Raw genomic sequence first — 27924 nt, forward strand, 5'->3', positions numbered from 1 at the left:
CAAACCTTCTCCCTTTTTACTGCTTTGGCATATAACTTTTTCTATGAGTTTGTTCTTTCTAACCAGTGATCATTAAATTTATGAGGCATTTCTGTTCTCTCTTTAGTTGTTTCTTTCTAAGGAAAAATGTATGTTCCGTGCTGGATTGTTTAAAAAAAAAAGGATTAATAATTAAAATACCATCATTGTGGGACTTTTAAAGACTTTATATCAGACTGTCATGTCCCATTAAATCTAAAAGTTCCATTAAGAGTGAGCTTTAAAGATGCTTTCTGTTTTAAGCATTAGTTATAATTTTAAAACAATTCAGGATGCAATTTTGAAAGTACACTTTGAGTGACTTTGGAAATGTATGCAAAATGTTGCATCAAGTCAATACAGGCTTCGGCTTTTATCATGCTAATAGGCTTTTATAGTGAACATAGGAAATTTAAGGTAATACCTGGCCAAAACATGTGCTGGGGCGTTGCCATGACGATACAAATGGTACATAATAATAAGCAAGTTTAGCTTTAAGATTTTATTCACAGGGTTTTTTTTCCTGATAAAATTACTCTCACTTGGGTTTAGACCAGTGATGGCAAACCTTTTTTTGCTCAGGTGCCAAAAGGGCACACACATGCACGATAGTGTATGAATATGTGTCCACACCCATAATGCAGAGCTCTTCTCCCATGCATGCATGCACAACCCTCCATGCTGCCCACCTCTGATTTTTGCCCTTTGGGAGGTCACTTTAGCCTTCCGCAAGCTTCAGGAAAGCCTTCAGGGCCTATGGGTGGCGAAAAATGGCCCAATGGCCCAACCACAAGTTCGTTTCCAAACTTCCAATCAGCCTGCTGGGTTTGTTTTTTGCCATCCACAGCTTTTGCCATCCACTATGCTGACCAGGTTCGGCTGGTGCACCAGTTGCGGCCCTACCTGGACCGGGAGTCACTGCTCACAGTCACTCATGCCCTCACCACCTCGAGATTCGACTACTGTAGTGCTCTCTACATGGGGCTACCTTTGAAGAGTGTTCGGAAACTTCAGATCGTGCAGAATGCAGCTGCAAGAGCTATCATGGGCTTTCCTAAATATGTCCATGTTACACCAACACTCCGCAGTCTGCATTGGATGCCGATCAGTTTCCAGTCACAATTCAAAGTGTTGGTTATGACCTATAAAGCCCTTCATGGCATCGGACTAGAATATATCCGGGACCGCCTTCTACCACACGAATCCCAGCGACCGGTTAGGTCCCACAGAGTTGGCCTTCTCCGGGTCCCGTCGACTAAACAATGTAGTCTGGTGGGACCCAGGGAAAGAGCCTTCTCTGTGGCGGCCCTGACCCTCTGGAATCAACTCTCCCCCAGAGATTAGGATTGCCCCCACCCTCCTTGCCTTTCACAAACTCCTTAAAACACACCTCTTTCACTAGGCATGGGGAAATTGATTCCCCTGGGCCGTTTCCGCTTTACGTATGGTTTGTATGATATGTATGATTGTTTTTTATACTAAGGGTTTTAAATTGTTTTAACCATTAGATTTGTACTGTTTTGTTGTTGTGAGCCGCTCCGAGTCTCCGGAGAGGGGCGGCATACAAATATAATTAATAATAATAATAATAATAAGGCAATACCTTGCATGCCCTCAGAAATGGCTCTGCATGCCACCTGTCGCACACATGGCATAGGTTTGCCATCACAGGTTTAGACTCTACCTAAGAAGAGTCCAATGAGGTGATGGGTATGATGTCTTCTGATGGCACCTGGTCTGTGAATTCTGAAGAAGAGGATAAGGTTTTCTGCAGCATGATCTTGGCCATCTGGGGATGGCACCATCCCACTCCTGGCTCTTTTATGCAGCAAGGAGAGACCTAATTGATTGTATTCAAAAGTCGGTAAATGCTACCTTGAGAGGGCAGTCTGATAGGCCCCTGGAAAGAGGCCATGGGGTGCCTACTCATGAAGAAGCTTCTCTAGTTCCAATCACATTGTTCCTTTTTAAAATGAGGTTCTCCATTAAGATCAATTGGACCTTGTATGGAGGTTGGGAGCTAGTATTAGTGCTTTACAGTAGTTCTGCTCCTTCTTGATTGGAATTCTTTAGGGCAGGAGTGTCAAACTGTCAGCCCGCAAGCTGGATGCATCACATGCAGGCCATTCCCGCTTCAGCTCCACAAAGGGAAGAAAGTTGCAAAATGTCACATGATGGCAACGTGATTCTGGAAGCCTGATGCCCATGCTTTAGTGAGAAGGAGAACTTGAGCTGATGGCATTTCTGTATGGGGTGCTTCAGGATTTAGCTGTTTGCCCTTCTACCTTTGACGAGGGTTGCCCAGAAAGTAATGCACCACTTTTTTTTCTTCAACAATTATTCATTGAACACAATAAAGCTTACACAGAAAAAAGAATGATGTTTCTTCTACACTCCTTATTTTTCCACGTAATCTCCATCCCGTTCTATGGCCTTCCTCCAGCGAGACACAAGGGTGTGTATGCCCTGTCGGTACCACTCCTTGTTCTGGTCACAAAGCCTTGGAGTTCTGCTGAACCATCTTCTAATGGCCTCATCCTCTGTGCCCAGCGACTAACTGTACTTCTGTCAACTGCAGATTCTGCATAAACTACACAAATGTTTGTGAATGTCCCCAACAGTTTCTTTCTCCGCAGTGAGAAATTCAATGACTGCACACTGCTTATAACATACATCACTTACAGGTGCCATTTCGAAACACTACTGCAGCTACACTATCTGTCTGAAGAAACGCAAAATATACACCTGCACTCCTGACAATTCAAATAATGTATATCTAAAGTTTTGCATTCATACCATAATCAAAGATGCAGTAGACGTCCTGACCTGGGGTGTGGAAGCTATGGGGGGGAAAGGAGTGGGGGGGTGGGAAATAAAGCTTAAACCCAGTTAGATAGAAAAGTTATTTACACAAAAAACTATGTGAATCTTTGTTGACTCTTAAATTAATACTACCACATCCTCTGAAGTATCTGGCCCACAGTTCGCAGGTTTTTCTGTACTCTGCTACAGCAGTAGTAGAGACCATACTCGAGGAATCAGGGCAGCTCCTGCTCAGCTTCGTCTTGGAATGGGAAACTTTGGCACATCTTTAATGCCCTTGAGTTTACAATCTGCATTGCACTTTGTGTAGGTCTGCCTTTGAAGACTATCTTGGAGTTATAATTGGTGCAGAATTCTTTGGCCTGAGAGTTACTACAACAATGTGATCAAAAGTTTTGGGATGCTCCACTAATTTTATTGGTTTGTTTATTAAATTTATATAGCTGCCTATCTCGTTATTGTGACTCTTGGCGATGTTAAAAATGTAGAAAATAATAGAAAGCAATCAAAAACATTACCGCAAAAGACATTAAAAACAATAAAACTGTTAGAAACATAAAACATAAATCAGTGGGAGAGGATCATTTGTTTTCCTAAAAGTACAATCACTTCTTGAACTCTCCATCAATATGCATTTTTTCTAGCATCTGGAAATCTATAATTTTTACTATTATTCCTTGGGGAAGCTATTTTTTGTGGTTCTATCATTCATATTCCCATATTTTTCTAACCAAATAATTATAGGGAATTTTTTGCAAAGAAAATGTTCTGTGTATTACTTGAGTTAAGCTTTAATTAACATAAACTAGAAGAAACAGAGCTAGATCAGAATAAGTATTGCATTCTAATATCTTCATAATTGTATTAGGAAACATAACAAACAATATATACAATGTGCTAAACAATACATGCTATACAATTACAATAGCTCATGACAGTTTCAGCTGTAGTTTTTGTTGGTTTTCTTATTCATACACAATAATATACAGTATACAGTGGTACCTCATCTTACGAACGCCTCTTCTAACGAACTTTTCAAGATACGAACCCGGTGTTTAATATTTTTTTGCCTCTTCTTCCGAACTATTTTCACCTTACGAACCCAAGCAGCTGCTGCTGGGTTGAAGGGGTTTCTTTTTTTCTCCTTTTTTGAAGAAAGAAAAGGGAGGGGTAGCTTGGAGGAGTAAAGATTTTGCATGCTTGCAAAAGCACTGAAACGGTGTCTTTTTAAGAAAGAAAAGGGAGGGGCAGCTTGGAGGAGTAAAGATTTTGCATGCTTGCAAAAGCACTGAAACGGTGTCTTTTTAAGAAAGAAAAGGGAGGGGCAGTTTGGAGGAGTAAAGATTTTGCATGCTTGCAAAAGCACTGAAACTGTGTCTTTTTAAGAAAGAAAAGGGAGGGGTAGCTTGGAGGAGTAAAGATTTTGCATGCTTGCAAAAGCACTGAAATGGTGTCTTTTTAAGAAAGAAAAGGGAGGGGCAGCTTGGAGGAGTAAAGATTTTGCATGCTTGCAAAGGCACTGAAACTGTGTCTTTTGAAAAAAGAAAAGGGAGGGGCGCCCCCCTTGCCTTTCTTCCTTCCCACTCACCCTTTAGCCTAGCCTTGCTTCTTCCACCCGCCCCCTTTAGCTGCTCCTCCCTGCCCTCTGTTCGCCTCCCTTCTAAAGTTTGGGATTTTCCTGAAGGATTTGCACGCATTATTTGCTTTTACATTGATTCCTATGGGAAACATTGTTTCATCTTACGAACTTTTCACCTTACGAACCTCCTCCTGGAACCAATTAAGTTCGTATGATGAGGTACCAGTGTACTTTCATATATATATACGAAAACATTATATATATATGTGTGTGTGTGTGTGTGTGTGTGTGTATGTGTATGTATGTATGTATGTATGTATGTATGTATGTATGTATATGCCTGCTTCCCTGCCTTCCTGCCTTCCTGCCTGTCTGCCTGTCTGTCTGTCTGTCTGTCTTAGTAATTTGATCTGAATTCACTATTTAGTGAAAGCATGTGCCCAGCTTTCACCAGGAACTATGTCACTAAGTGACACAGTCATAAGTCCTGTTGCTGGAAATGATGATCATGAGAAACGGTGAAGTCATCCTTCCAAGGCAGTCGAAGTGCCCGAATCACGTTCACATGACTGAAGGGACACGGTGAAGGCAGCATCTTTGTAAGTATCAGCATCCTTCTAACTTCAAATGGTTGCTGAACAAATGTACATTGCATGAGGGCTACCTAAATTGTCCATTCATACAGTCCATCCCAGTGGTGAAATTCAAAATTTTTCCCTACCGGTTCTGTTGGCATGGCTTGGTGGGCATGGCAGGAGAAGAATACTGCAAAATCTCTATTCCCATTCCAAGGCAAGGATACTGCAAAATCCCCATTCCCTCCCCACTCTGGGGCCAGCCAGAGGTGGTATTTGCGGGTTCTTCTGACTACTTAAAGTATCTGCTATCAGTTCCCTAGAACCTGTCAGAACCTGCTGAATTTCACCCTGGTCCATCCATACAAGAATATTATAGTATCTTCCTTCCAGCAAAGCCAAAGAGAAGGCATAAAGGCATAACATTGTTAAGGTACTTCATTTATTAATCAGCATTATCTCATAGAAATTTTTAAAAATTCAGAGATGATATTTGTATGGAAATTGTAAAGATGTAAGACTGTACACTTTTTTGGCATCTGCTATCCTATTTACAATTGTCCATGATATTAAGGATTGGAATCCATATGCATAGAGCCAAGGGAGTTCTATTCTGGAAGAGTGCAAACTATCATTTAAGATTAAAACAGTTAACAATTTGGAAAAATGAATAATTTTAACTAATATAAATAATAGATTCTTGTTCCTTAGTTATAGACATTATCAGTTTCTCTAAACATAGTACTGTGTTTGTTAAACCATTGAGTAAACGACCATAGTATTTTGATCGCATCTGTTTCAGAGATCCATAAAGTGTGCAAGCATGAGCTTGATCTATACATAATAAATAAGCTACTATTTTAGTTTAAGCTATTTGAAAATAAAGCAGTTGCTTATTTATTGTGCACAGATAGGATAGGATGGCTTTTACTAGTGCAGAAAAACTTCAGGATAGCAGCCAAGCTTCTCTGATCTCTGTTATTTCTTTGAGTTGTTCTTTTCTTGATCTAATATAAATATATTATGAAAGGCTATCCCCACGTAATTAAAAATGAAGCATACTTAGTTGTGACACTATTTACAACTATTTACAGAAATTCATTTTTTGCAAAGACTTTGAGCTTTGTTTGCTTGTTTGTGGGGTGGGGTTTTTTTTTTGGGCAATTTATGTTTGAATAGTTTCCTGAACAAAAGATAAAGATTTGTAAGCATTTCTACAGCCCAATTAAAGTCTTGAAAATATCATGCCATCTGCATATAAAAGTACAGCTAGGGGGTCTATCTGCCACTCTAGGAGATGAAAGTCTCCCTTGCTGAAACATAGGAATTGATGTTCAATTTTATCTGGCTCCTTTCTGAGCACCTATAGAACCAAGGAGTTGTCCATAATGTTCTAAACAGGGTGTCCAACAAACCTAAAAAACAGGGACATCGGGGAATTATCAGGGGACATCAGCGGTTCGGGAAATATCAGGAAATTATCAGGGAATTCATGGTAAAAAACGGAATAAATCAGAGGGAAAAAAACAAACTGTATTAAAATGTTTAAAAGTCAGGGGAAAATCATGTAAAAAAAATGGATCGCACTGCCTGGCAGAGTCAATCAAAAATGAGCATAACTGTAGCAACAACTTTCTTCCTTAGCTATCGATATTTCTCCACTGCTTAGCTGTTTGGTATGGCGTCATCTAGTACCGCGCCTTAACTATATCGCAAGTTACAGAGAAATGTCAGGGAATTTCAAAATGCTTTCCCCCTGGACACCCAGTCTAAAATACAAGAGTAACTTCAGTATTTCCAAATATTCCTTTTTCTTGGACAGCCTTTCTTCTTTGTACATTGAATTCTCAGTCATCATTTCTCCTTTACCTTTCTTCTATTCCTATATCTCTTCTTCTATTCTTTCATTGATATGTTCTATTACTATACTTCTTTTCTATTATTTCTTAGATATATTTTACTCTGAGTATCTCCTCTATAACCTTCATCTATGTATTTTACTATGTGTATATAAATATATACCCACTAAACCCTCTTTGTGTATTGGACAAAATAAATAAATAAAATAAATAAATAAATAAAATAAATTTCTAGACATTAATACAAATCTGAGAACTTGTTCATATTTTCCCAGACCTATACGGTTTTCCCCCCTCAGACATACATTTTTCTTGTTCTTTAATAATGCTTTGGAGAATACCCATTAGTGCTTTTTATCAAATCAAAATATTGTGAAATTTGATTTTCTAATCTGCCAGTGATGTTTTGACATAACAATAAAATTCATAGTCAAGAGAGTGAGAGTTAATATCATATTATGTGACAGAGTAAAACGAAACTCTATACAGTACGTATCTTTTCAAAATAAGGTAGATATAATTTTAAAAATAAGTACTACTGAATTTTTCCTTGTTAATGTGTACATTGTTGCAGTCTAAATGGAATGCTTGTTCTCGTGAAATTATGAAATGTTAGTTTAGGGACTCAAATGCATTCACTTAGTATACAGTGTACTGTAAATTGATAAAAGAATTTAATATATTTTTTAAAATAGACGTCCCAGGAAATAACTGAATCCACAAGTGAATACTGTTATGTGCAAGATTTTCTTCCAAATGTAATCAGTCTACCAAATGAAATCTATTATGAAATAGCTTTTGTTGCAAATTTATTTATTTATTGTATTTCTATGCCACCCAACTCCCGAAGGACTCTGGGCAGCTTAGCAAAATATTTAATACCTGATACTCTGTAGTTTCCAGTTTATTTCTTCATCTAAAGGTTAATTAGCTTTGACTCTGGGAATGGAATACTTGTAACCAGTTATTAATTTTTCAAGATTCATTAGGCAATTTACTTTCATTACTCTCACCGTCATGAAATTATCATCTATTTAAGTAATATTGTATAATGAACTCTCACACTTTCTTCTGACTGGGAGATGTACATATGAAGCGGATTATTTCCTTGAACTACGTACTGCGTTGGGTTTCTCTTTGCTTCTCACATTTTAAAATAATTTTCTTTTGAGTTCCCGACATTATAGCTACCATTATAGTTATATCTCCGAGACCGCCTTCTGCCGCACGAATCCCAGCGACCGATTAGGTCCCACAGAATTGGCCTTCTCCGGATCCCGTCAACTAAACAATGTTGGTTGGCGGGCCCCAGGGGAAGAGCCTTCTCTGTGGCGGCCCCGACTCTCTGGAACCAGCTCCTCCCAGGGATTAGAACTGCCCCTACCCTCCTTGCCTTTCGTAAACTCCTTAAAACCCACCTTTGTCGTCAGGCATGGGGGAACTGAGACATCTCCCCCGGACCTATTCAATTCAATTTATGTATGGTATGCTTGTATGTATGTTTGCTTAAATAATGGGTTTTTTAAATATTTTTAAATTGTAAATTATTAGATTTGTTATGAACTGTTTTATTGTGTTGTGAGCCGCCCCGAGTCTACGGAAAGGGGCGGCATACAAATCTAATAAATAAATAAAATAAATAAATAAATAATCTTTGCATCACTCATGGTTACCCTAGATCAGGGCTGTCAAACTCAGGGCCCTCTGGCCGGATGCGTCACATGCTGGCCATGCCCACGCCCAATTTAGCCAAGGGGGAAAAATCACGATATGTCATGTGACGCCACAAACAGATGTCAGGGCTGCTTCCGGCATGTTTGACGCCACCTCAGAGAACACATCATTGAAACCTGATAATTACTGCCAGTATCCGTTTACCGCAGTGAAGGGCTGCCCATCGCTGGTGCTACCAGTGTGCTCCCTGAGGTGGGTGCAGGCGTGTGCACATCCGGTGGATGCGGGCACATGCGTCGGTGCGAGATTCAATTTCCTGTGCATGTGCAGAGGCCGAATCTTGCATGAAGATGCTCACACGCAAGAGATTTGGCCAATTTTTTGTGATTTCTTTGCTTCCGCACATGCGGGCGTTCTTGTGAGAGATATGACTTCCTGCAAATGCGCAGAAGCTGAATCTCGTGCCACACACGTGCCTGCCTGCCAGTCAGCTGGAGCATTTTTCCAACCAGGACTGCACATCTGATCATACCTGTTGCAGCCCAATACTGGTTTAATTGTACAGTATATGGCACCACAAAACCACACTGAATTATGGCACCAACACCTGCCAGTGCAAAGTTCTGCGTTAATAATTAATAATTTCATTAATAATAATGATGATAATAATAATAATAATAATAATAATAATAATAATAATGGTCGAAAATGAGCAAGCAAAACTATTGTGGGACTTCCGATTTCAGACTGACTGAATTCTGAAGCATAACACACCAGACATCCTGATTGTGGAGAAAAAGAAAGCATGGATCATCGACATCGCAATCCCAGGAGACAGCAGAATTGAGGAGAAGCAGCTAGAGAAATTAGTGAAATACGAAGATCTAAAAATTGAGCTGCAACGACTCTGGCATAAGCCAGTGAAAGTGGTCCCAGTGGTACTTGGCACGCTGGGTGCAGTGCCAAAGGATCTCAGCGGACATTTGAAAACCATCGGAATTGACAAAATCTCCATCTGTCAATTGCAAAAGGCTGCTTTACTGGGATCGGCAAACATAATTTGCCGCTACATCACGCAGTCCTAGGTGCTTGGGAAGCACCCGACTGGTGATGAAATACGAAATCCAGCATAGTGATCTCGTTTGCTGTGTTGTATTGACATAATAATAATAACAACAATAACAACAACAACAACAATAATAATAATAATAATTTATTAGATTTGTATGCCGCCCCTCTCTGGAGGCTCGGAGCTGCTCACAACAATAATAGTATACAAATGCAGTACTTAAAAAACAATTAAAACCCTTGTGATTAAAATAGTCACACAACCCAATCAAATCATACATAAACCGTAATAGCTAGTGGGTATATCAATTTCCCCATGCCTGGCGACATAGGTGGGTTTTCAACAACTTGTGACATGCGAGGAGGGTGGGAGCATTTCTAATCTCTGGGGTTAGTTGATTCCAGAGGGCCGGGGCCGCCACAGAGAAGGCTCTTCCCCTGGGTCCCACCAAACGGCATTGCTTAGTCAATGCGACCCGGAGAAGGCCAACTCTGTGGGACCTAATTGGCCGCTGGGATTCGTGCGGCAGAAGATGGTCCCGAAGGTGTTCTGGTCCGATGCCATTTAGGGCTTTATAGGTCATTACCAACACTTTGAATTGTGACCGGAAACTGATTGGCAGCCAGTGCAGGGCACGGAGTGTTGACGAGTCATGGGCATATCTAGGAAAGCCCATGATTGATCTTGCGGCACAGTTCTGCATTGGGACAGTGTTGGCACCTCATAAGCTTTGGCATCTTAGGTCAGTGCCTGCTTGGCCTCAACCTAAAGTTGGATGTGGTTGCTGCAAATTTATTTTAAAGAAAATCAGGATTGGGGGAACAGGCACTTGAGCCAGATTTCTAGGAGATCTTCTGCAAATAACTATAACTGCTCAGCTAATGTTCTTGTATAATGGACTTCTTTTACTGAAGTTTAACCATGCAGACTGCTTCATCTGTGCATGTATGATGGCAAAGCTACAATCCTTTACTCAGATTATCACCATTCAGGAAAAATTAATTAAGGGTATCAAAATTGTGGGTGCCAAAAATTCCGAATCGATTTTCCTGCTCAGTTAATCAACCCAAAGCCCTAAGCTCACAATTAGCTTGTGACAGAATGACTAAGATCCATCCCACGATGTTTTATTCTGAATGATAGCAGATTCTCAGATTCTCACGCAGAAATTTTTCCGAGCTCCCTATCTCAGGGTCTTAATTTAAAAAGCAGAAAATAAAGTTTAAACACTCAAGGGTTAATAAAGGAGGAAGAGGAGGGCACTATTGAGCCGGGGTGGTGCAGCAGGTAGAGTGCTGTACTGCAGGCCACGGAAGCTGACTTGTAGATCTGAAGGTCAGCAGTTCAAATCTCATCACCGGCTCAAGGTTGACTCAGCCTTCCATCCTTCCGAGGTGGGTAAAATGAGGACCCAGATTGTGGGGGCAATAGGCTGGCTCTGTTAAAAAAGTGCTATTGCTAACATGTTGTAAGCCGCCCTGAGTCTAAGGAGAAGGGCGGCATAAAAATTGAATAAATAAATAAATAAATAAATAAATAAATAAAACCAATGACGTCTTTGGTATGGAGGTTTCACTCAAACTCATATTGTTTTCTCTTGTTCCTGTTTAAATCCTTCGGTTTCTATATTCCAGTTGCAGGAGTCACAAGTTTCTATTATATCTGTTCAATCATATTTGCCTCCCAATACCAAGTATTCAAATTTATCTTATTTATTTTTTTTCTATTGTCAATCATTGCATAGATCAGTGTTTCCCAACTTTAGCCACTTAAAGATTTTTGGACTTCAACTCCCAGAATTCTCCAGCCAGCAAATGCTGGCTGGGGAATTCTGGGAGTTGAAGTCCAGATACCTTCAAATGGCCAAGGTTGGGAAACACTGGTATAGGTAGCGGAGGCATGAACCTTTGTTCTTCCTCTTTTTTAAAAAAACTGATTTAATAAGCCCTATTACGGGGCTTTTTCACTTCCTTCTCCATTCCTTTGTCTGGGTTTTTTTTCTTCAGGGTTCTTGTCTCAAAACCCCAGGGAATTCCGTTTACGTCCTTCCTAATCAAGATTCCCATTCTATGGCCAAACACTTTTTAGTGGTCCTCCCTTGTGAGTTCAGTCATTTTGCTTGTTTTGTATTTCTTTCTTGGTGCAGGCACATTCATGGATGATCTTTTAGTTTTCTGTTCCAAGCTAGGCAGAAATGGATATGGAGATTGCTTGCTGTGTTAGATTAGTTGTTACAGATTACTAAGGAAAAGGCCTGGGGCGTAACTGCCATTCAGCTGGAAGGACAAGGGGCCATTATGACCAGGTGGTCAGAATTCCCTTCTGTGGTTTCACTCTGCTTTTATTATTATTATCATTGTTACTGAATGTACCCAATCTTTCTCTTTATAAGCATTTAATGCATCTTACAGCAATGGAAAAACAAAACAAAAATCAGTATAGAATCAGTATCATTAGAATTACTTTCAGTTTAAAATCCTGACAAAAGAGATAATTAAAGTTTGTTTCAAAACCAGAAGCACATACAGGTGATTGATTCAGCTGGATACATAAATTTCTTTATAAACATAATATAATAATAATAATGATGATGATGATGATGATGATATATTAATAATATGAGCAAGCAAAACTACTGTGGGACTTCCGACTTCAGACTGACCGAATTCTGAAGCATAACACACCAGACATCCTGATTGTGGAGAAAAAGAAAGTATGGATCATCGACATCGCAATCCCAGGGGACAGCAGAATTGAGGAGAAGTAGCTAGAGAAATTAGTGAAATACGAAGATCTAAAAATCGAGCTGCAATGACTATGGCATAAGCCAGTGAAAGTGGTCCCAGTGGTACTTGGCATGCTGGGCGCAGTGCCAAAGGATCTCAGCAGACATTTGAAAACCATCGGAATTGACAAAATCTCCATCTGTCAATTGCAAAAGGCCGCTTTACTAGGATCGGCACACATAATTTGCCGCTACATCACGCAGTCCTAGGTGCTTGGGAAGTGCCCGACTGCTGATGAAATACGAAATCCAGCATAGTGATCTTGTTTGCTATGTTGTATTGACATAATAATATTTTTTAAAAAAAAAACAAACCAGAATTGGAAGGGATCTTGGAGGTCTTCTACTCCAACCCCCTGCTTGGGCAGGAGACCCCACACTACTTCAGACAAATGTTATCCAACATCTTGTTGAGAGCTGGAGTGGCGCAGCAGGTATAGTGCTGTACTGCAGGCCACTGAAGCTGACTGTAGATCTGTAGGTCAGCAGTTCAAATCTGATCACCGGCTCAAGGTTGACTCAGCCTTCCATCCTTCCGAGGTGGGTAAAATGAGGACCCGGATTGTGGGGACACTAGGCTGCCTCTGTTAAGAAGTGCTATTCCTAACATGTTGCAAGCCGCCCTGAGTCTAAGGAGGGCGGCATAAAAATTGAATAAATAAATAAAAATAAATAAATCTTCTTAAAAACTTCCAGTGTTGGAGCACTCACAAATTCTGGAGGCAAACAATTCCACTGATCAGTTGTTCTAACTGTCAGGAAATTTCTCCTTAGTTCCAAGTTGCTTCTCTCCTTGATTAATTTCCACCCATTGCTTCTTGTCCTATCCTCAGGTGCTTTAGAGAATAGCCTGACTCCCTCTTCTTTGTAGCAATCCCTGAGATATCAGAACACTGCTATCATATCTCCCCTAGTCCTTCTTTTCATTAAACTAGCCATGCCCATTTACTGCAACCATTCATTTATATGTTTTAGCCCCCAGCCGTTCTTTTATATGTTTTAGCCTCCATTCCCCTAATCATCTTTGTTGCTGTTCTCTGCACTCTTTCTAGAGTCTCAACATCCTTTTTATATCATGGTGACCAAAACTGAATGCAGTATTCCAGGTGTGGCCTTACCAAAGCAATGCCACTAGTACAGGGGTAGGCAAAGTCGGCTCTTCTATGACTTGTGGACTTCAACTCCCAGAATTCCTGAGACAATCATGCTAGCGCAGGAATTCTGGGAGTTGAAGTCCACATGTCATAGAACAGCCAACTTTGCCTACCCCTGCACTAGTAGAATTCTTCTTCAATCAGTTACATTACAAACAGCAGAGAACAGTTAGTTTCATTTCAGCAGAGTTCAGAGTGGAAGAATACAGAGTGTGGACCTGGAGCCACGCCCAGCCTTAAGCTTAAGTATTCAGTTTTGATTCTCTGCATGGACTCGGAAGTGGCTAGCTCCTATTGGCTGATTCATGCCTATTCATTGGCTAACCTTGTTAACATTGCCCTCCTAGTTCATGAATACCATATTTTTCAGAATATAAGATGCACTGGAGTATAAGATGCACCTTAGTTTTAGGGGAGGAAAATAAGGGAAAAATTTACCTACCAGGTATTCATCTGGCTAGCATCCTTAGTCTGTTCAGCTTCAGCACATTATTTTATCCCCTGGTTAAAATGAAAACAAGCCTGCAAAGACTTAGGGCAGGAAAATCTGCTTCAGAGGGAGTAGGAATAAAAATAAATGCTGCAAGCCAGGAAGATTGTTAGCACCACGTTAGAGCTGGAAAAGCCTTTTTCAGGGGGAGTAGAAATGAAAACAAGCCTGCAAACACTTAGGACAGGAAAAAAATCCTTCTTTAGAGGGAGTAGGAAGCCGGGAAGATCATTAGCACCTAGTTAGGGCTAGGGGGGAAAAGCTTCCAAAAAAAAGCTACATTTGGAGTATAAGACGCACCCAAATTTTCGGCCTCTTTTAGGGAGGAAAAATGTGCGTCTTATACTCCCCAAAATACGGTATCTTAACAGATGAGGAGAGGAGGGGGAGACCATTGTCATTGAAGCAGGTATGCCATAGCTGGAACCAGGCAGGGGTTGCCGCTTCTGTTGCTACCGGTGCTCTGTGTGCGCAGCTCCATGTCTCCGGCGTGCACGTCCCAGTGAGATTCTGCGCATGCGCCGAAGCAAAATCTCGCTCAGATGCATGCTTGTATGCATGTGCAGCTCTATTTTCGCTACTGGTATGATAGCGTTGACCGTACCAATAGTAATCCGCTACTGCTTGGAGCCATGCAAAAGAATCCTTCCCTCCTACATATCAGACCGCCAGGTTTCTCATAAGAGGGGCCCCTTCAGAAAGCCTTTCTGGCTAATCTCAATAAAAGGGCAGTCTCATAGAACGAGAGGCAATTTCTCAGCTTTTTACTTTTGAATGGTCAATGCCAGTAACTTAAATCGTTCCATAAATGGTAGGCTGCAGCTCTGTCAGTTCAGCGTTTTGCAATCTAGATACTTTGTGCTAGTTAGCATCCTGTCTATCACATCTAATTTATGCATGGTATGTCTGTGTGTATGACTGTTAGTATATGGGTTTTTTAAATATTTAAATATTTTAAATTTGTCTGATTGCTTATGATTTGTTTTTACATGTTGTGAGCCGCCCCGAGTCTTCGGAGAGGGGCGGCATACAAATCTAAGTAATAAAAATAAATAAAATAAATAAAATCTTGCCCCAGCGACCGGTTAGGTCCCACAGAGTCGGCCTTCTCCGGGTCCCGTCGACCAAACAATGCCGTCTGGCGGGACCCAGGGGAAGAGCCTTCTCTGTGGGGGCCCCGACCCTCTGGAACCAGCTCCCCCCTGAGATTAGGACTGCCCCCACCCTCCCTGCCTTTCGTAAACTCCTTAAGACCCACCTCTGCCGTCAGGCATGGGGGAACTAAACATCCCCCCTTGCCCATGTTGTTTTGCCATTGATTGATTGACTGTGTGTCTGTTTTTATATATATCGGGATTGTTTTATAAATTTATTAATTTTAAACTGTAATTAGATTGGTGGGCATTGGATTTGTTATTATGTACTGTTTTATTGTTGTTGTGAGCCGCCCCGAGTTTGCGGAGAGGGGCGGCATATAAATCCAATAAATCTAAATCTAAATCTAAATCTAAAATCTAATTCCAGCCACTTTTGAAAGGTATCCCCACATGAAGGGGATTGCACCACTACTTGTGGCCTTTTCAACAAGGCATGTGCCATTCTGCTGGGGCCAGACTCTAGGTGAGGAATTGCGCTTTATTATTTTTATTAATTAGATTTATATGCCGCCCCTCTCCGAGGACTCGGGGCGACTTACAACATATAAAAGAAACAATATAAACATCGTAATCCAATTAATTTAAATTAATTAATCTATAAGCCCCAATAACATTAAAAATCACTCATTCCCAAACAACAGACATACATCACATTCGTCAGCCAAGGGGCTAGAGTATAGTGGCTACAGTATAGTGGCACCAAGCCTAGTGGCATAGATGGCAATGGACCAGATTACCTCCGGAACTGCCTGCTACCGCACGAATCCCAGCGACCGATAAGGTCCCACAGAGTTGGCCTTCTCCGGGTCCCGTCAACTAAACAATGTCGTTTGGCGGGCCCCAGGGGAAGAGCCTTCTCTGTGGCGGCCCCGGCCCTCTGAAACCAACTCCCCCCGGAGATTAGAACTGCCCCCACCCTCCCTGTCTTTCGTAAACTACTCAAGACTCATTTATACCGCCAGGCATAGGGGAGTTGAGATAGCTCTTCCCCCTAGGCCATTACAAGTTATGCATGGTATGTTTGTGTGTATGTTTGGTTTTATAATAGAGGTTTTTAGCTGTTTTTATTATTGGATTGTACATGTTGTGTTTATTATTGTTGTTTGCCACCCCGAGTCTGCGGAGAGGGGTGGCATACAAATCCAATAAATTATTATTATTATTATTATTATTATTATTATTATTATCATCATCATCATCATCTTTGGACTCTTGCAGAAGGCAAGGAGGGTGGGGGCATTATGAATCTCTAGGGGGAACTGATTCCAAAGGGCCGGAGCCAGGGGTAGGCTGCTGCCCGGATGGGGTGGAATGCAGTGGGGTAGCAAAAATGGAACTCCACCCCAGAGCACCCAATTTGCACTGAAAGATGTTGAAAGAAAATGCAGGGCAGCCTGCATAAGCCACGCCCACAGTGTGGTAGTAAAAATTTTGGTAGCCCTTCACTGGCCGGAGCCCCCTCAGAGAAGGCTCTTCTCCTAGGTCCTGCCAAGCGTCATTGTCTAGTTGACAGGACCTGGAGAAGGTCGACTCTGTGGGACTTAAGCGGTCGCTAGGACTCATGCGGCAGGAGACTTCTGCCGTTTCCTGCTAATGCTGCACAACTGCTACAGTGCCATCCTTACCAGTCATAGTGGGTAGCATTCTGTCTCGGGTTGCAGACACAGTTAGCAAGGAATGGAAGGACAGGATTGTAAACCAGAGTCTGTGCAAAGAGTGCTTGCATGAATAAGTCCATTTAAGACAGAAATAGCATACTCCAAATTCATTCCAGGAGTCAAAGAGCCAAGTGAGGCACTCCAATAGTCAATGTTTTCAAGAGCAAGGAAAACCAGGAGCAAGAGTCATGAGCTCGAATTTTGAAGTGTTGTTTCCCACAAAGGCTTATGGCAGAACAGCCACATAAACTTTTTCTGCAGACAGCTGGCTGCAATTACTTATAGGCCTTGCCCTTTGTCTAGTGAGGAGCCATATTGAATAGCGTTGCTCCGCTGGTCCACTGCATGCAATGAGTCCTGGAGCTTGTGGGTCATGCTTCCTCGTCTGATTGCTCCAGCTAATCAGCAGAATCCTGTGGTTTGATCGGCCTCCTTGGGAAAATCAAGGCTTGAAGATTGACAATCCACGTTCTGAATTTGAATGTGGCCTGTGACAAGTGGGGGAAGGCAGTAGAAAAGCATAACCAGTTAGATCATGCCCCCCCTTTTCTGACCATTAAATGTTATGTGTGGATGTGATTGAGTTATTGACTGCTTTTTAATGTAATGCGATTTTAGCTTATAGTTTTTAATTATTAGATTTAATAACGCATATAGTTTTTGTATTGTGTTCCTTGAGCCGCCCCGAGTCTTTGGAAAGTGGTGGCTTATAAGTCTAATTAGCAATAATAATAATAATAATAATAATAATAATAATAATAATAATAATAATAATAATAATAACAACAACAACAACAACAAGAACCTGCGTGCTACATGTAGTACATGTTAGTCAATATAGCCAATGCTGCTGCTATCAAAGAAACATACCTTTCCTTTTTGTATCCTTTTTAAATTATATCTGCTATTGCTCTGTAATTGTCCCTGCTTAATGGAATCTTTGTGCTTGACTTATTATCACGAGGACATAGTCTGGTGGAGATCTGGTGTGATGCCACTGTGTATGCAACACCGTACCAATTCCTCCTGCTGGAAATGATAAATGCGATATACACTGCTCAAAAAAAAAATAAAGGGAGCACTTAGACAACACAATATAACTCCAAGTAAATCAAACTTCTGTGAAATCAAACTGTCCACTTAGGAAGCAACAGTGATTGACAATAAAACTTCACATGCTATTGTGCAAATTCAACTTTGTACAGAACAAAGCATTCAATGAGAATATTTCATTCATTGAGATCTAGGATGTGTTCTTTGAGTTTTCCCTTTATTTTTTTGAGCAGTATGTTATTTCATCCAGGAAAACTGAGATGAAGCAGTGGCGCATTTTGAGCACCTCATGCACATCACTTTCCCTCTGAAAGTATGCACAGGTACCTAGTGGCATACTTTCATTTATTTATTTATTCAACTTTTATGCCGCCCTTCTCCTTAGACTCAGGGCGGCTTACAACATGTTAGCAATAGCACATTTTAACAGAGCCAGCCTATTGCCCCCACAATCTGGGTCCTCATTTTACCCATCTCGGAAGGATGGAAGGCTGAGTCAACCTTGAGCTGGTGATGAGATTTGAACTGCTGACCTGCAGATCTACAGTCAGCTTCAGTGGCCTGCAGTACAGCACTCTACCTACTGTGCCACCCCGGCTTTAAAATTCAAGTACTAGGAAATTGCATCCACCTTTGGATTCCCAATGTGTATGCTCCCTCTTCATACCTAGTGAATATATACATGATCATCACATTGTTTTCTCAATCTGAAGATTTCAGTGAAGCTGTCTCACGAGAGAGAGAAGGAAAAGACGGTAAAGAGAATATTGGGACATGCTGAGTTGACATACAGTGAGACAGAAAGAATGATCAGATTTGGTTGTGCTATACAGTGGTACCTCAACATATGAGTTTAATTCGTTCCAGACCCGAGCTTGTAAGTCGATCTACTCGCATCTCTAACGAATGCCTTTAGACTTTGTTTTTCGCACCGAGATAACTGGAAGCAAGGAGATTCTTGCGCCACCTAGTGGAAGCTTGGCTCGTATCCCGAATTTGAGCTCGGGTGTTGAACAGAAATTTTGCTCGCGTCTCGGCTCGTAACTTGGAATACTTGCATGTGGAGCAGCTCGTATCTACAGGTATTACTGTACCAGTGATGGTGAATCTATGGCACAGGTGCCACAGGTGGCACATGGAGCCATATCCGCTGGCACATGAGCCGTTGCCCTAGCTCAGCTCCAACATCCATGTGTGTGCTGGCCAGCTGATTTTTGGCTCACACAGAGGCTCTGGGAGGGCGTTTTTGGCTTCCAGAAAGCCTTTGGGGAGATGGGGAAGGGTGTTTTTATCCTACCCTGGCTCCAGGGAATCCTTTGGAGCTTGGGGAGGGTGAAATATGAGCCTACTGGGCCAACCAGAAGTTGGGAAACAGGCTGTTTCTGGGCTCCAGAGGGTCCCCCGGGGAGCGGGGAAGCTGTTTTCATCCTCCCCAGGCATTGAATTATGGGTGTGGGCACTCACACCCGAGCAAAAAAAAAAGGTTCGCCATCACTGTGCTATACTGTGTAAATGACAGCAATGCTGCTGAGTCGCTTTAACATGGACATGGTCTTGTAATGATGCTAAAAACAAGTGAACAGACATGATTTAAAACAGTGGGATTTTAGCCCTCTAGCTGGCGATAGCTGTGTTATTTTAGCAGTTTATGTCTTTGAAGAGATTAACCAAGTTTTTCCACTTAGAGTAAGATGAAAGAAGGATTAGCTTATTCAGACTTAATGTAAAATATCCTTTGTGCGTGATATATGCCAAATGTTGTCTGCAGTTGTTCTCAATTTAATTTCTGCATTTCTCCACAGGAGTTCAGACATGCACTGGAGAATGACTCAGAATCAAAAGCCCGTCCATCTGTTGAGCGGCAAATCGTACAATTGAGCCACAGGATGGTGATGCAGTTGCCTTGGCAACACGAGGGAAAACTGCTGAAGATGCTGTCACTAAGTGTGGCTCTTCTAGCAGTTCTTATTGCCTTTTACTATGGAGACATTTAAATAGAAAACTGTGCGGAATGGTTATTCCATCAACAGATAACAGCTTGCCTGTTGGGAACTTCAGAATCTAATATTTGATCATCAGAATCTGTATAAAGCTTTCCTGAACTGGTAGATGTTCTTTGTCTTCTTCTTTTTTAAAAAATCAGGATTTCAACATCTCAATTTTTCATAAAATAGCTTCATTTTCATAAGCACGTGGATGAAGGTTTTTAGAAAGTTGCAACTATATTTCTTAAATAACAGCTAATTCCTTGTTATTGTGTTCACCTGGAGCCTTATTAAAAATGATAGTTGAAAACCACCTTGAGTCACTCTTTCTTCAGTAATGAAAATATTCAGTTCAAAGTTGTCAGACCACTAAACTTATACATATCTGTTCTGTCTGGGTCACTCCAGAAGCCAATACCAACCCAAAAAGAGAAGGCAGACACACTGGTAAAAGGCAAAGGCAGTTTATATAATTCAAGGAAAACACAGGTAACAGAAAATGTCCTTACAAACAGGAAAAACGCTGGAACTTCAAATATATACACGAAGGGAATAGTCCATGAAGCAATACCAGATTCTTGCTGCCAAGACGAAGCTGTAGATAGCAAACAGACACCTTCCACGAGTCTTCCAGACTGCGAGGCCACAAGCTAAGATCAGAGACGCTGAGAATCAAAACAGGTCACCGCAACTCCAATTGATAACACTCCACATGGCTTCAAGGCCTTGCCTGCCTTTTAAACCCTGCTGATGAGGACCACACCCAAACCCAGCTGTTTCTAATTCAATGGTGAAAATATTTCTTTAACTGCTCCTTTCGTTGCTCTGAACGTCTCTGTCTCATGTCAATGACAGCTTGTGCGTCATCACCTAATGACTCCAAGCTACTGGCTGGGGAGAGGGCCCCCCCCCAGGGCTCTCATGCTGTTCTCCATCCCATTCCTGACTCTCCTCTCCCCTGTCCGACTGTTCAGCCCCCTCCTCTGCGCTGTCATCCTCCTCCGGGCATGGAGCCAGCAGAGACACAGCTGGTCCCTGAGCAGCCGCAGGGCATCCATGATCTAAACCAAAAGCAAAACTGTTGTCTGATAGGTATTTAAATACACAGAGACACAAAATAGATGACTCGATAAAGACTTTAATGTTTCGCTTTTCATATTGAGTGTTCTTCATCTACCATGATCAATACATTGTCGATTCATATCAGCTTCCTTAAGCAAAAATGTAATCAAATTTCATTTACTCCAGTTTGTACAAATTCTCAGGCAATCAAACTTTCTGTATTCATTGCAGTGGAAGGTTTCCTTGCCATAAGATAATTTCTCTCTTCCTCCTATAGCCATAAAGGAGCAATGTTGCCATATTTTATAGGCCAACACATTTGAAAAGTTTCAAAGCATTGCTTCAAAGACTATAAGCTCATCCAATGGATGAACAATTCAGGAACTCTCTCCATTTTGGTAGTCCACTTCAGATATTCTAAAATTGTAATCCGCTGCTAATTAAATGAAAGGCCCAGTTTTTACAAGGAAGTTCTGAGTTCTATATTGAGGAGACTTTATGGTCCCAGGAGTTTTATAGGAATTGGGCCTTTGAGGAAGCCAACAACCATAGAGTGTTTTCAGGACAGAAGCCAGAGCATCTGCTTTTACTTACCTGCTGGGATTATTTTGTGGTCTCACGGCCCTTCAGAACTCTTGGCAGTCAGTCAGAGCAGACAAGTGGGGAGGATGGAAATTTTAAACTATTCTCTCTAGGAAATTCAACTAGCGTGAGATCATTCCCAGCCTAAACTTGAGAAGAGATTCACTAAGAGACAGTAATGAGGAGTTAGTCATTCTAACTCGGTTTATTTAGTCTATTCTTTGTTTTTGTGAGATTATCTACCAATACATTCCATACTGAATTATCTAAAATTACAGAAAATATTTTTTAAAAAATATCCTCTGAGACCTTAAAAGAGGCCTTAGACAAGAATAAAAGTGCCAAGTAATTTTGCCCTTCAAATGTAAATAATAACATCTTATTATTCTGCTTTAAAATTACCTAATCCATTTTAATTCGATATTTTATGTATACAGTTAAGGACATTCAAAGTCATACTTCAAGATTAATTCGGACTGAGTATTGTTTATAACAACCAGTGAGTTATGTACCTTCTAAGCTCTGTCATATTTCGGCTTGTAGATTTCATGACATCTGACAGTTCCTGTTTGTTTCAGTCCCAATCCAAACTCCTAATGGAAAGCTGAAGTTATATTTGAATTACAGCAAGTAATATTTAAAGTGGCAGCAACTGGCAATTCTGATATTGAGCTTAGATGGAGCCATTACCCAGAATTCCTCTGTCCTGTTTGAGAAGCAATTACAATTTCACAGGTTGGAATTAAAATTCCCTGCAGTATGCAATAGAGTAACAAACTGTCAAAGTGATTTCAAGCTGCTAATCTCTCACTGTGGTATGAGTGAAAATAGAATTTCTCATATCCCATGTATAAGGCTGGCAACTTCAAAAGCTATGGATTCCTTCAAATCAGAATACATGTGGGAAAGCAGCATGGTCTGCCCACACACATGATGTTCCTAGCATGGTGTGCTCTGTTTGTTTTTTAAAAAAAATATTAGCTTGACTTTTATAACAAAGACTGTTGTGTGTATCAATTCGAGATGCCACTAAGACCTATAGACCATCCTTTACATTGGCGAATAGGGTATCGTCTGGAATACTAAGAAAACATAATTCTCATATGTACCCATTTAATACAACAGATTCTAGTAGCTCAAATTAAAATGCACATGTAGGGAAAGAGAGCTGCACAAAACAACTTTTAAGAGTTGTAATAGTTACACACACTATTTCTGATGATGTATTGACAAATGTATCTTTTCTTTTATGTACACTGAGAGCATATGCACCAAAGACAAATTCCTTGTGTGTCCAATCACACTTGGCCAATAAAGAATTCTATTCTATTCTAATTCTATTCTATTCTATTATATTGCAAGCATATACAATGGTACCTCTACTTAAGAACTAGGTTCTTAAGTAGAAAAGTTTGTAAGTAGAAGCAATTTTCCCCATAGGAATCAATGTAAAAGCAAATAATACTGTATGTGCAAACCCCAAAGGAAAGAAATAAAAGCTCAGAATTTGGGTGGGAGGAGGAGGAGGAAGAAGAGGAGGAAGAGGATAGTCGCTGCCGAACGAAGAAGGTGAGATGGGAATAAAAAAAAATCCAAAACTTTAAGGGTTTTAAAAAAAAGAGGGACTCTGAGGCGGCAAGGAGGAGCATGCGCCTCCCATATACCGGGTGCTAGGCTGCCTCCCATACACTGCGCCAGAGAGAGAAACCCAGGGGGAATGGCAGGAAACTGACCAGGCCTTCGTGCCGCTCTCAAATTTCCTGGGAAATTTTTCCGGGCTCGGGTTCTTAAGTAGAAAATGGTTCTTAAGAAAAGGCAAAAAAAAATCTTGAACACCTGGTTCTTATCTACAAAAGTTCTTAAGTAGAGGCGTTCTTAAGTAGAGGTACCACTGTATGTATATTTCTCTTGGAATGTGAATCTCTGATTTGTTTGTTTATATTTAAATAATTTATATGGTCTCCCATTTCACAATAGTGACTCTTGAGTGGCATGCAAGGATAAAAACACATAATCAAACCAAGTATGTATTATACCCCTAGGATATTTTCCAGAAGAATATATATCGGTGCTTAGACAGAGGAAGCTCAAGTGAAAAAACATGAGTTGCCCTAAGATATACAGCATGTCTGTAAAGGCCGTGATTGTGCACTATCGTATACAATTTGCAGTGAAGAAGAAAGCAGCTTGTCCTTCAATGAATCTAAAAATTGATGCAAGGCGATAAAATAGAGATTCTAGTCCCAAACTGAGCATAGGAAAAAGAAGACAATCTCTTTAAGGTTTCATATGAGATTTCCACAGTAGTGAATAATAAACCATCCCCAGGAAGAATCCTTTTTGGAAGGCAGCTGTACTATTGCAAGATCACGATAGGTTTTGCTACAGTAGTGGGTTCTAAAACCCGTTACAGTTTGCCAATAAAATTCTAGTCTTTTAATAACTTTTTAAAAAATAATCTTTATTAGTTATATGCATTAAAAACACAAAAAACATATGTAATCAAAAAAAGACAAAACAAAAGAAAAAATGAAAACAAACAAACAAAAAATAAAAAGTATCCATAGTGCGATACAGGTGGTAAACAGCTTTTTTTTTTGTTCTATTCTATTCTACTCTATTCTATTCTTATCCTGCATGTGGGGGGGAAATGGCAATAAAGAAAGTTAATTGCTTATATTGTGACATTCCACCTCTTTCTATTCTACATACATGCTCTCAAGCTTTTCAGAATGAAATATTTCATCTTGCAAAAATTATTTGCCTGAAAAGTGAAATGAAAGAAAAAATAGTTCCTTTTTTGAAATAATAGACCATAATTCCCAAGTTCCTGTTTCATACACATCAGCTGATCACAAACCTTTATGTTCTCAAGCACATGATAGAATGTTCTGAGCAGATGGCAGTAAAATGTCTTGTATTGTGTTGTCCTGCAAAACTACAAAAAGAAAGAAAAATGAAGCAAACTAAATAAAGGAGAAATTTCCCGAAAGAACAATTGACCAGTGGAAGCACTTGCCTCCAGAAGTTGTGGGTGCTTCAGCATTGGAAGTTTTTAAGAAGAGGTTGGACCATCATTTGTCAGAAATGGTATAAGGCAGTGATGGTGAACCTCTTTTTTGCTCTGGTGCTGTTGTGGTTAGCTCTGGCCCAGCTCCTGCCCCAAGGAATGTGGAGGTGGATGTGGGGGAGACATCCACATGCCGCAGGCCTGTTTTGCTCTCGATGGAATCTGCCGACAAGGCCTCCTCTGACCAAGGAAGCGTGAGTGACAGGGAAGAGGGGAGTTTGGCAGACAGCCCAGGAGGAGATCAATCATCTGTATCATCCTTGAATTCTGAACAAGAATTAATGACACATCCACGCATGCGTAGAGTGATGCATAGGAGACAACAACTGAAAGATTATCACAAGAGAAAATGAGGCCACCTGTGGTTGGGTGGGGCTGCTGTAATTAGTGCTACAGATAAAAGTGCAGCCTGGTGTTTTAGCCTCATGGCAGTTTATCTGATTCATTGTTTCGTCAAGATCATGGTTTTTATGCTGTTCAAGATTGTGTGTGGACTCTCTGGACTTTAGAATTGGACTCAATTACCCAGTTATTGGGTGAGCAATTGGATTGCATTTAACCTGTGCCTTGTGTGTACCAGAAAATCCCTTTGATATTTAAAAAGGGAGCTGTTTCTGTTTTTCTGTTTATAAAAACTTTTGGGTTTTCCTTTTATCGTGTGGTGTGTGTCTTCCTGGAATAATTACCCTGTAATTACAGGCGATTGAAGCAGCCCGGAAGAACAGGTGCAAAAATGGTGTGCGTGTGCGATAGTGCACACGCTTGTGCCCACACCCATTATGCAATGCCCTCCCCCACACACATACATGCAGCAGGCCTCACTGAAGCCTCGGGAGTTCTAGTGTTTTTTGCCTTCCAAAGGCTCTGGAGGCTTTCCTGATACCTGGGAAGGGCGAAAATGGCCTCCCCCACCCCCCGAAAGGCTGAAAATAAGCTGACCAGTGCACACATGTACACTGGAGCTGACATAGGGCAACACCTCGCGTGCCCTCATATATGGTTCTGCATGCCACTTGTATAAGATTTCCTGTCTTAGCAGACGGTTGGACTTGAATAACTCCAAGGTCTCTCTCAACTCTGTTCTGTTCTATTCGAACAAGTTAAATTGTTCCAAATAAATTAAACTGATTCCAACGTTATAAAACTATTTTTGTCTACATAAAGGAATATAAAATGTCCAATTACATAAACCACTTTACCCAAGAGGTTATGGTAGAATCAAATATTGTAAAAACCAAATTGTTTTATTAATTTCAAATGAATAGTGGTAAATAATAATACTTTTGGTTTTATTAGAAGCATTGAAATTTTGTTAAAGAATATGAAAGACAATACTCATAGTTCTTTCAGTGAAAAGAATTGGATGGTTTTTTTTAAAAAAAAATGTCTATGAAACATCATTTAATAGCCCTGGATATAAACCAGACCAAGGTGATTGAATGGGAATATTCCCTCAGCCTAACATCTTGAGTTATTTATTTGGAAAGAAAGAATATCAGTGTACAAATAATTTCTGAAAAGAAATATTTGTTCCATCTGCTCAAGTCATCCCCACCCTAATTCTATCTCATGTCCAAGTGCCGCCTCTATGTTGGTTGAGGCAGGCAGGATTCCCTTGAGTACCATTTGTTGGAGGTCAAGGGAAAAGGAGAGTTTTGCTTTCTCTTTCCACTCAAGATCTCCATGTGACACAGAACGCTGAACTTGATGGGCTTTGGCCTGATTCAGCATGCCTCTTCTTACCTTCTTATGTTCAAACATTTATATTGCCAGGGCTAAAAAATCCATCGTTTTTTATTGTGGGATTCCATTTTAAGTCTAAGGGAAATATGTGCTTAACAGAAATACATCTGAATGATACTCCTGTGAAATCCCTCACGTTGTGAAAATATAGTGTAAGTACCCAAGTGGAGAGGCAGGGAAGCATAACACAGAAAAACCATTTACTAGTCATGCTTTTACTAAATGCTTCTTCATCAGAGCTGCTTTGAATGGTTTAACATCTCACATGCTTTCTGCTCTGAAATTTTGTGTACCATTAGCATTGCTTTTTCATCATTGTCTTGGCCAGAAAAGCAGAAGGCCACATCTGAGAATTCTTCATAGGTCAAAACAGTGAGATGCCTACATGAGTGTGTTCTAACCTACTTTCACAAAACTGCACTTTTGCATTTAAATAGCATTTAAACTTATATGCAGCTCCATAGTGCTTTTACAGCCCTCTCTAAGCGGTTTACAAAGTCAGCCTATATTGCCCCCAACAATCTGAGTCCTCATTTTATCCACCTCGGAAGGATGGAAGGCTGAGTCAACCTTGAGATGGTCAGAATCAAACTGCCAAATTGCAGGCAGCCGGCAGGCAGCATAAATAGCCTGCAGTACTACATTCTAACCACTGCGCCACCATAGCTCTTGTAAGCCTATGTGGAAATTAATGTACTTTATTAAAAAATGGTGGTTTTTGCTAGATCTTCAGCAGTGCAAATCTTATGTATTCATGCAAAGAGTTTATCCAGTTCTTGCTGAAAGGAGCTGAAAAGCTGAGTGTACAGTTTTTATAACCACTTTGTGTGATAGATTAATTGGATTCTTGCATTTGTATAGACAGTGTATTAAGCTCTCTTAATCATGGCAAATAGTCACAAAAATCTATAGTTCATATCAGGATTTCTGCATCATATTTTTACCTCTCTGGATAAATAGCCAATAATAATAATAAGAAGAATAATAATAAGAATAAGAATAAGAATAATAGTATTAATAGTATTAATAATAATAATAATAATAATAATAATAATAATAATAATAATAATAATAATAAGATTTGTATGCCGCCCCTCTCTGTGGACTCGGAGCAGCCAAACTGGAAATTCAGAAAACGGATTCCCTGTTTGCCTGTTGTTCTGTCGAGCTCTCTGGTAGAATCCTCCCGAAAATTCACAGATACAAATTTCAGACACACACACGTTTGAAAATTCAAAACAATGTTCTTTATACCGAAAATTCAAATAAACTAAGCACTCTTTTTGTATAGTCTTCGGAGAGGGGCGGCATACAAATCTAAGTAATAAATAAATGAATAAATAACAAAGAGCACTCATCTCCAAACAAACTGGTAATTTGTACAAGTCCCTTATCAGTTCTGAGATACTTAGCTTGCAGCTGTGAGACAATTCACAGTCCTTCTTTCATGAAGTGAAACACACTTTGCTCTGCTTTAGCTTCAAAGCGGGGGGGAAATCAGCACACAAAAGGTCGAAGTCAGCAAAGCAGGCATGAAACACAACGATCAGATAATCCTCCACAACGGCCAAACCCACAGGCTACTATT

The 27924-nt window shown here is 40.5% G+C and overlaps 1 protein-coding gene across 3 annotated transcripts in view; it reads left to right on the top strand.

Annotated features, from left to right (window-relative positions):
• The window catches only part of CDKAL1 (CDK5 regulatory subunit associated protein 1 like 1), a 652416-nt gene that overhangs the window by 456736 nt on the left and 167756 nt on the right, over nt 1-27924 (top strand). For 2 of the 3 annotated variants that reach the window (XM_070747379.1, XM_070747381.1), the window contains one exon: nt 19697-20192. In XM_070747379.1, the coding sequence (XP_070603480.1) occupies nt 19697-19888 (192 nt within the window). In that variant the 3' untranslated portion in view covers nt 19889-20192. Of the gene's footprint in view, nt 1-986; nt 1239-19696; nt 20193-27924 lie in introns of those variants that run through there. The other variant, XR_011558700.1, reaches the window with a different exon arrangement.

This window comes from Erythrolamprus reginae, chromosome 3 (genome assembly GCF_031021105.1).
Source record: "Erythrolamprus reginae isolate rEryReg1 chromosome 3, rEryReg1.hap1, whole genome shotgun sequence".
Lineage (NCBI taxonomy): Eukaryota > Metazoa > Chordata > Lepidosauria > Squamata > Dipsadidae > Erythrolamprus > Erythrolamprus reginae.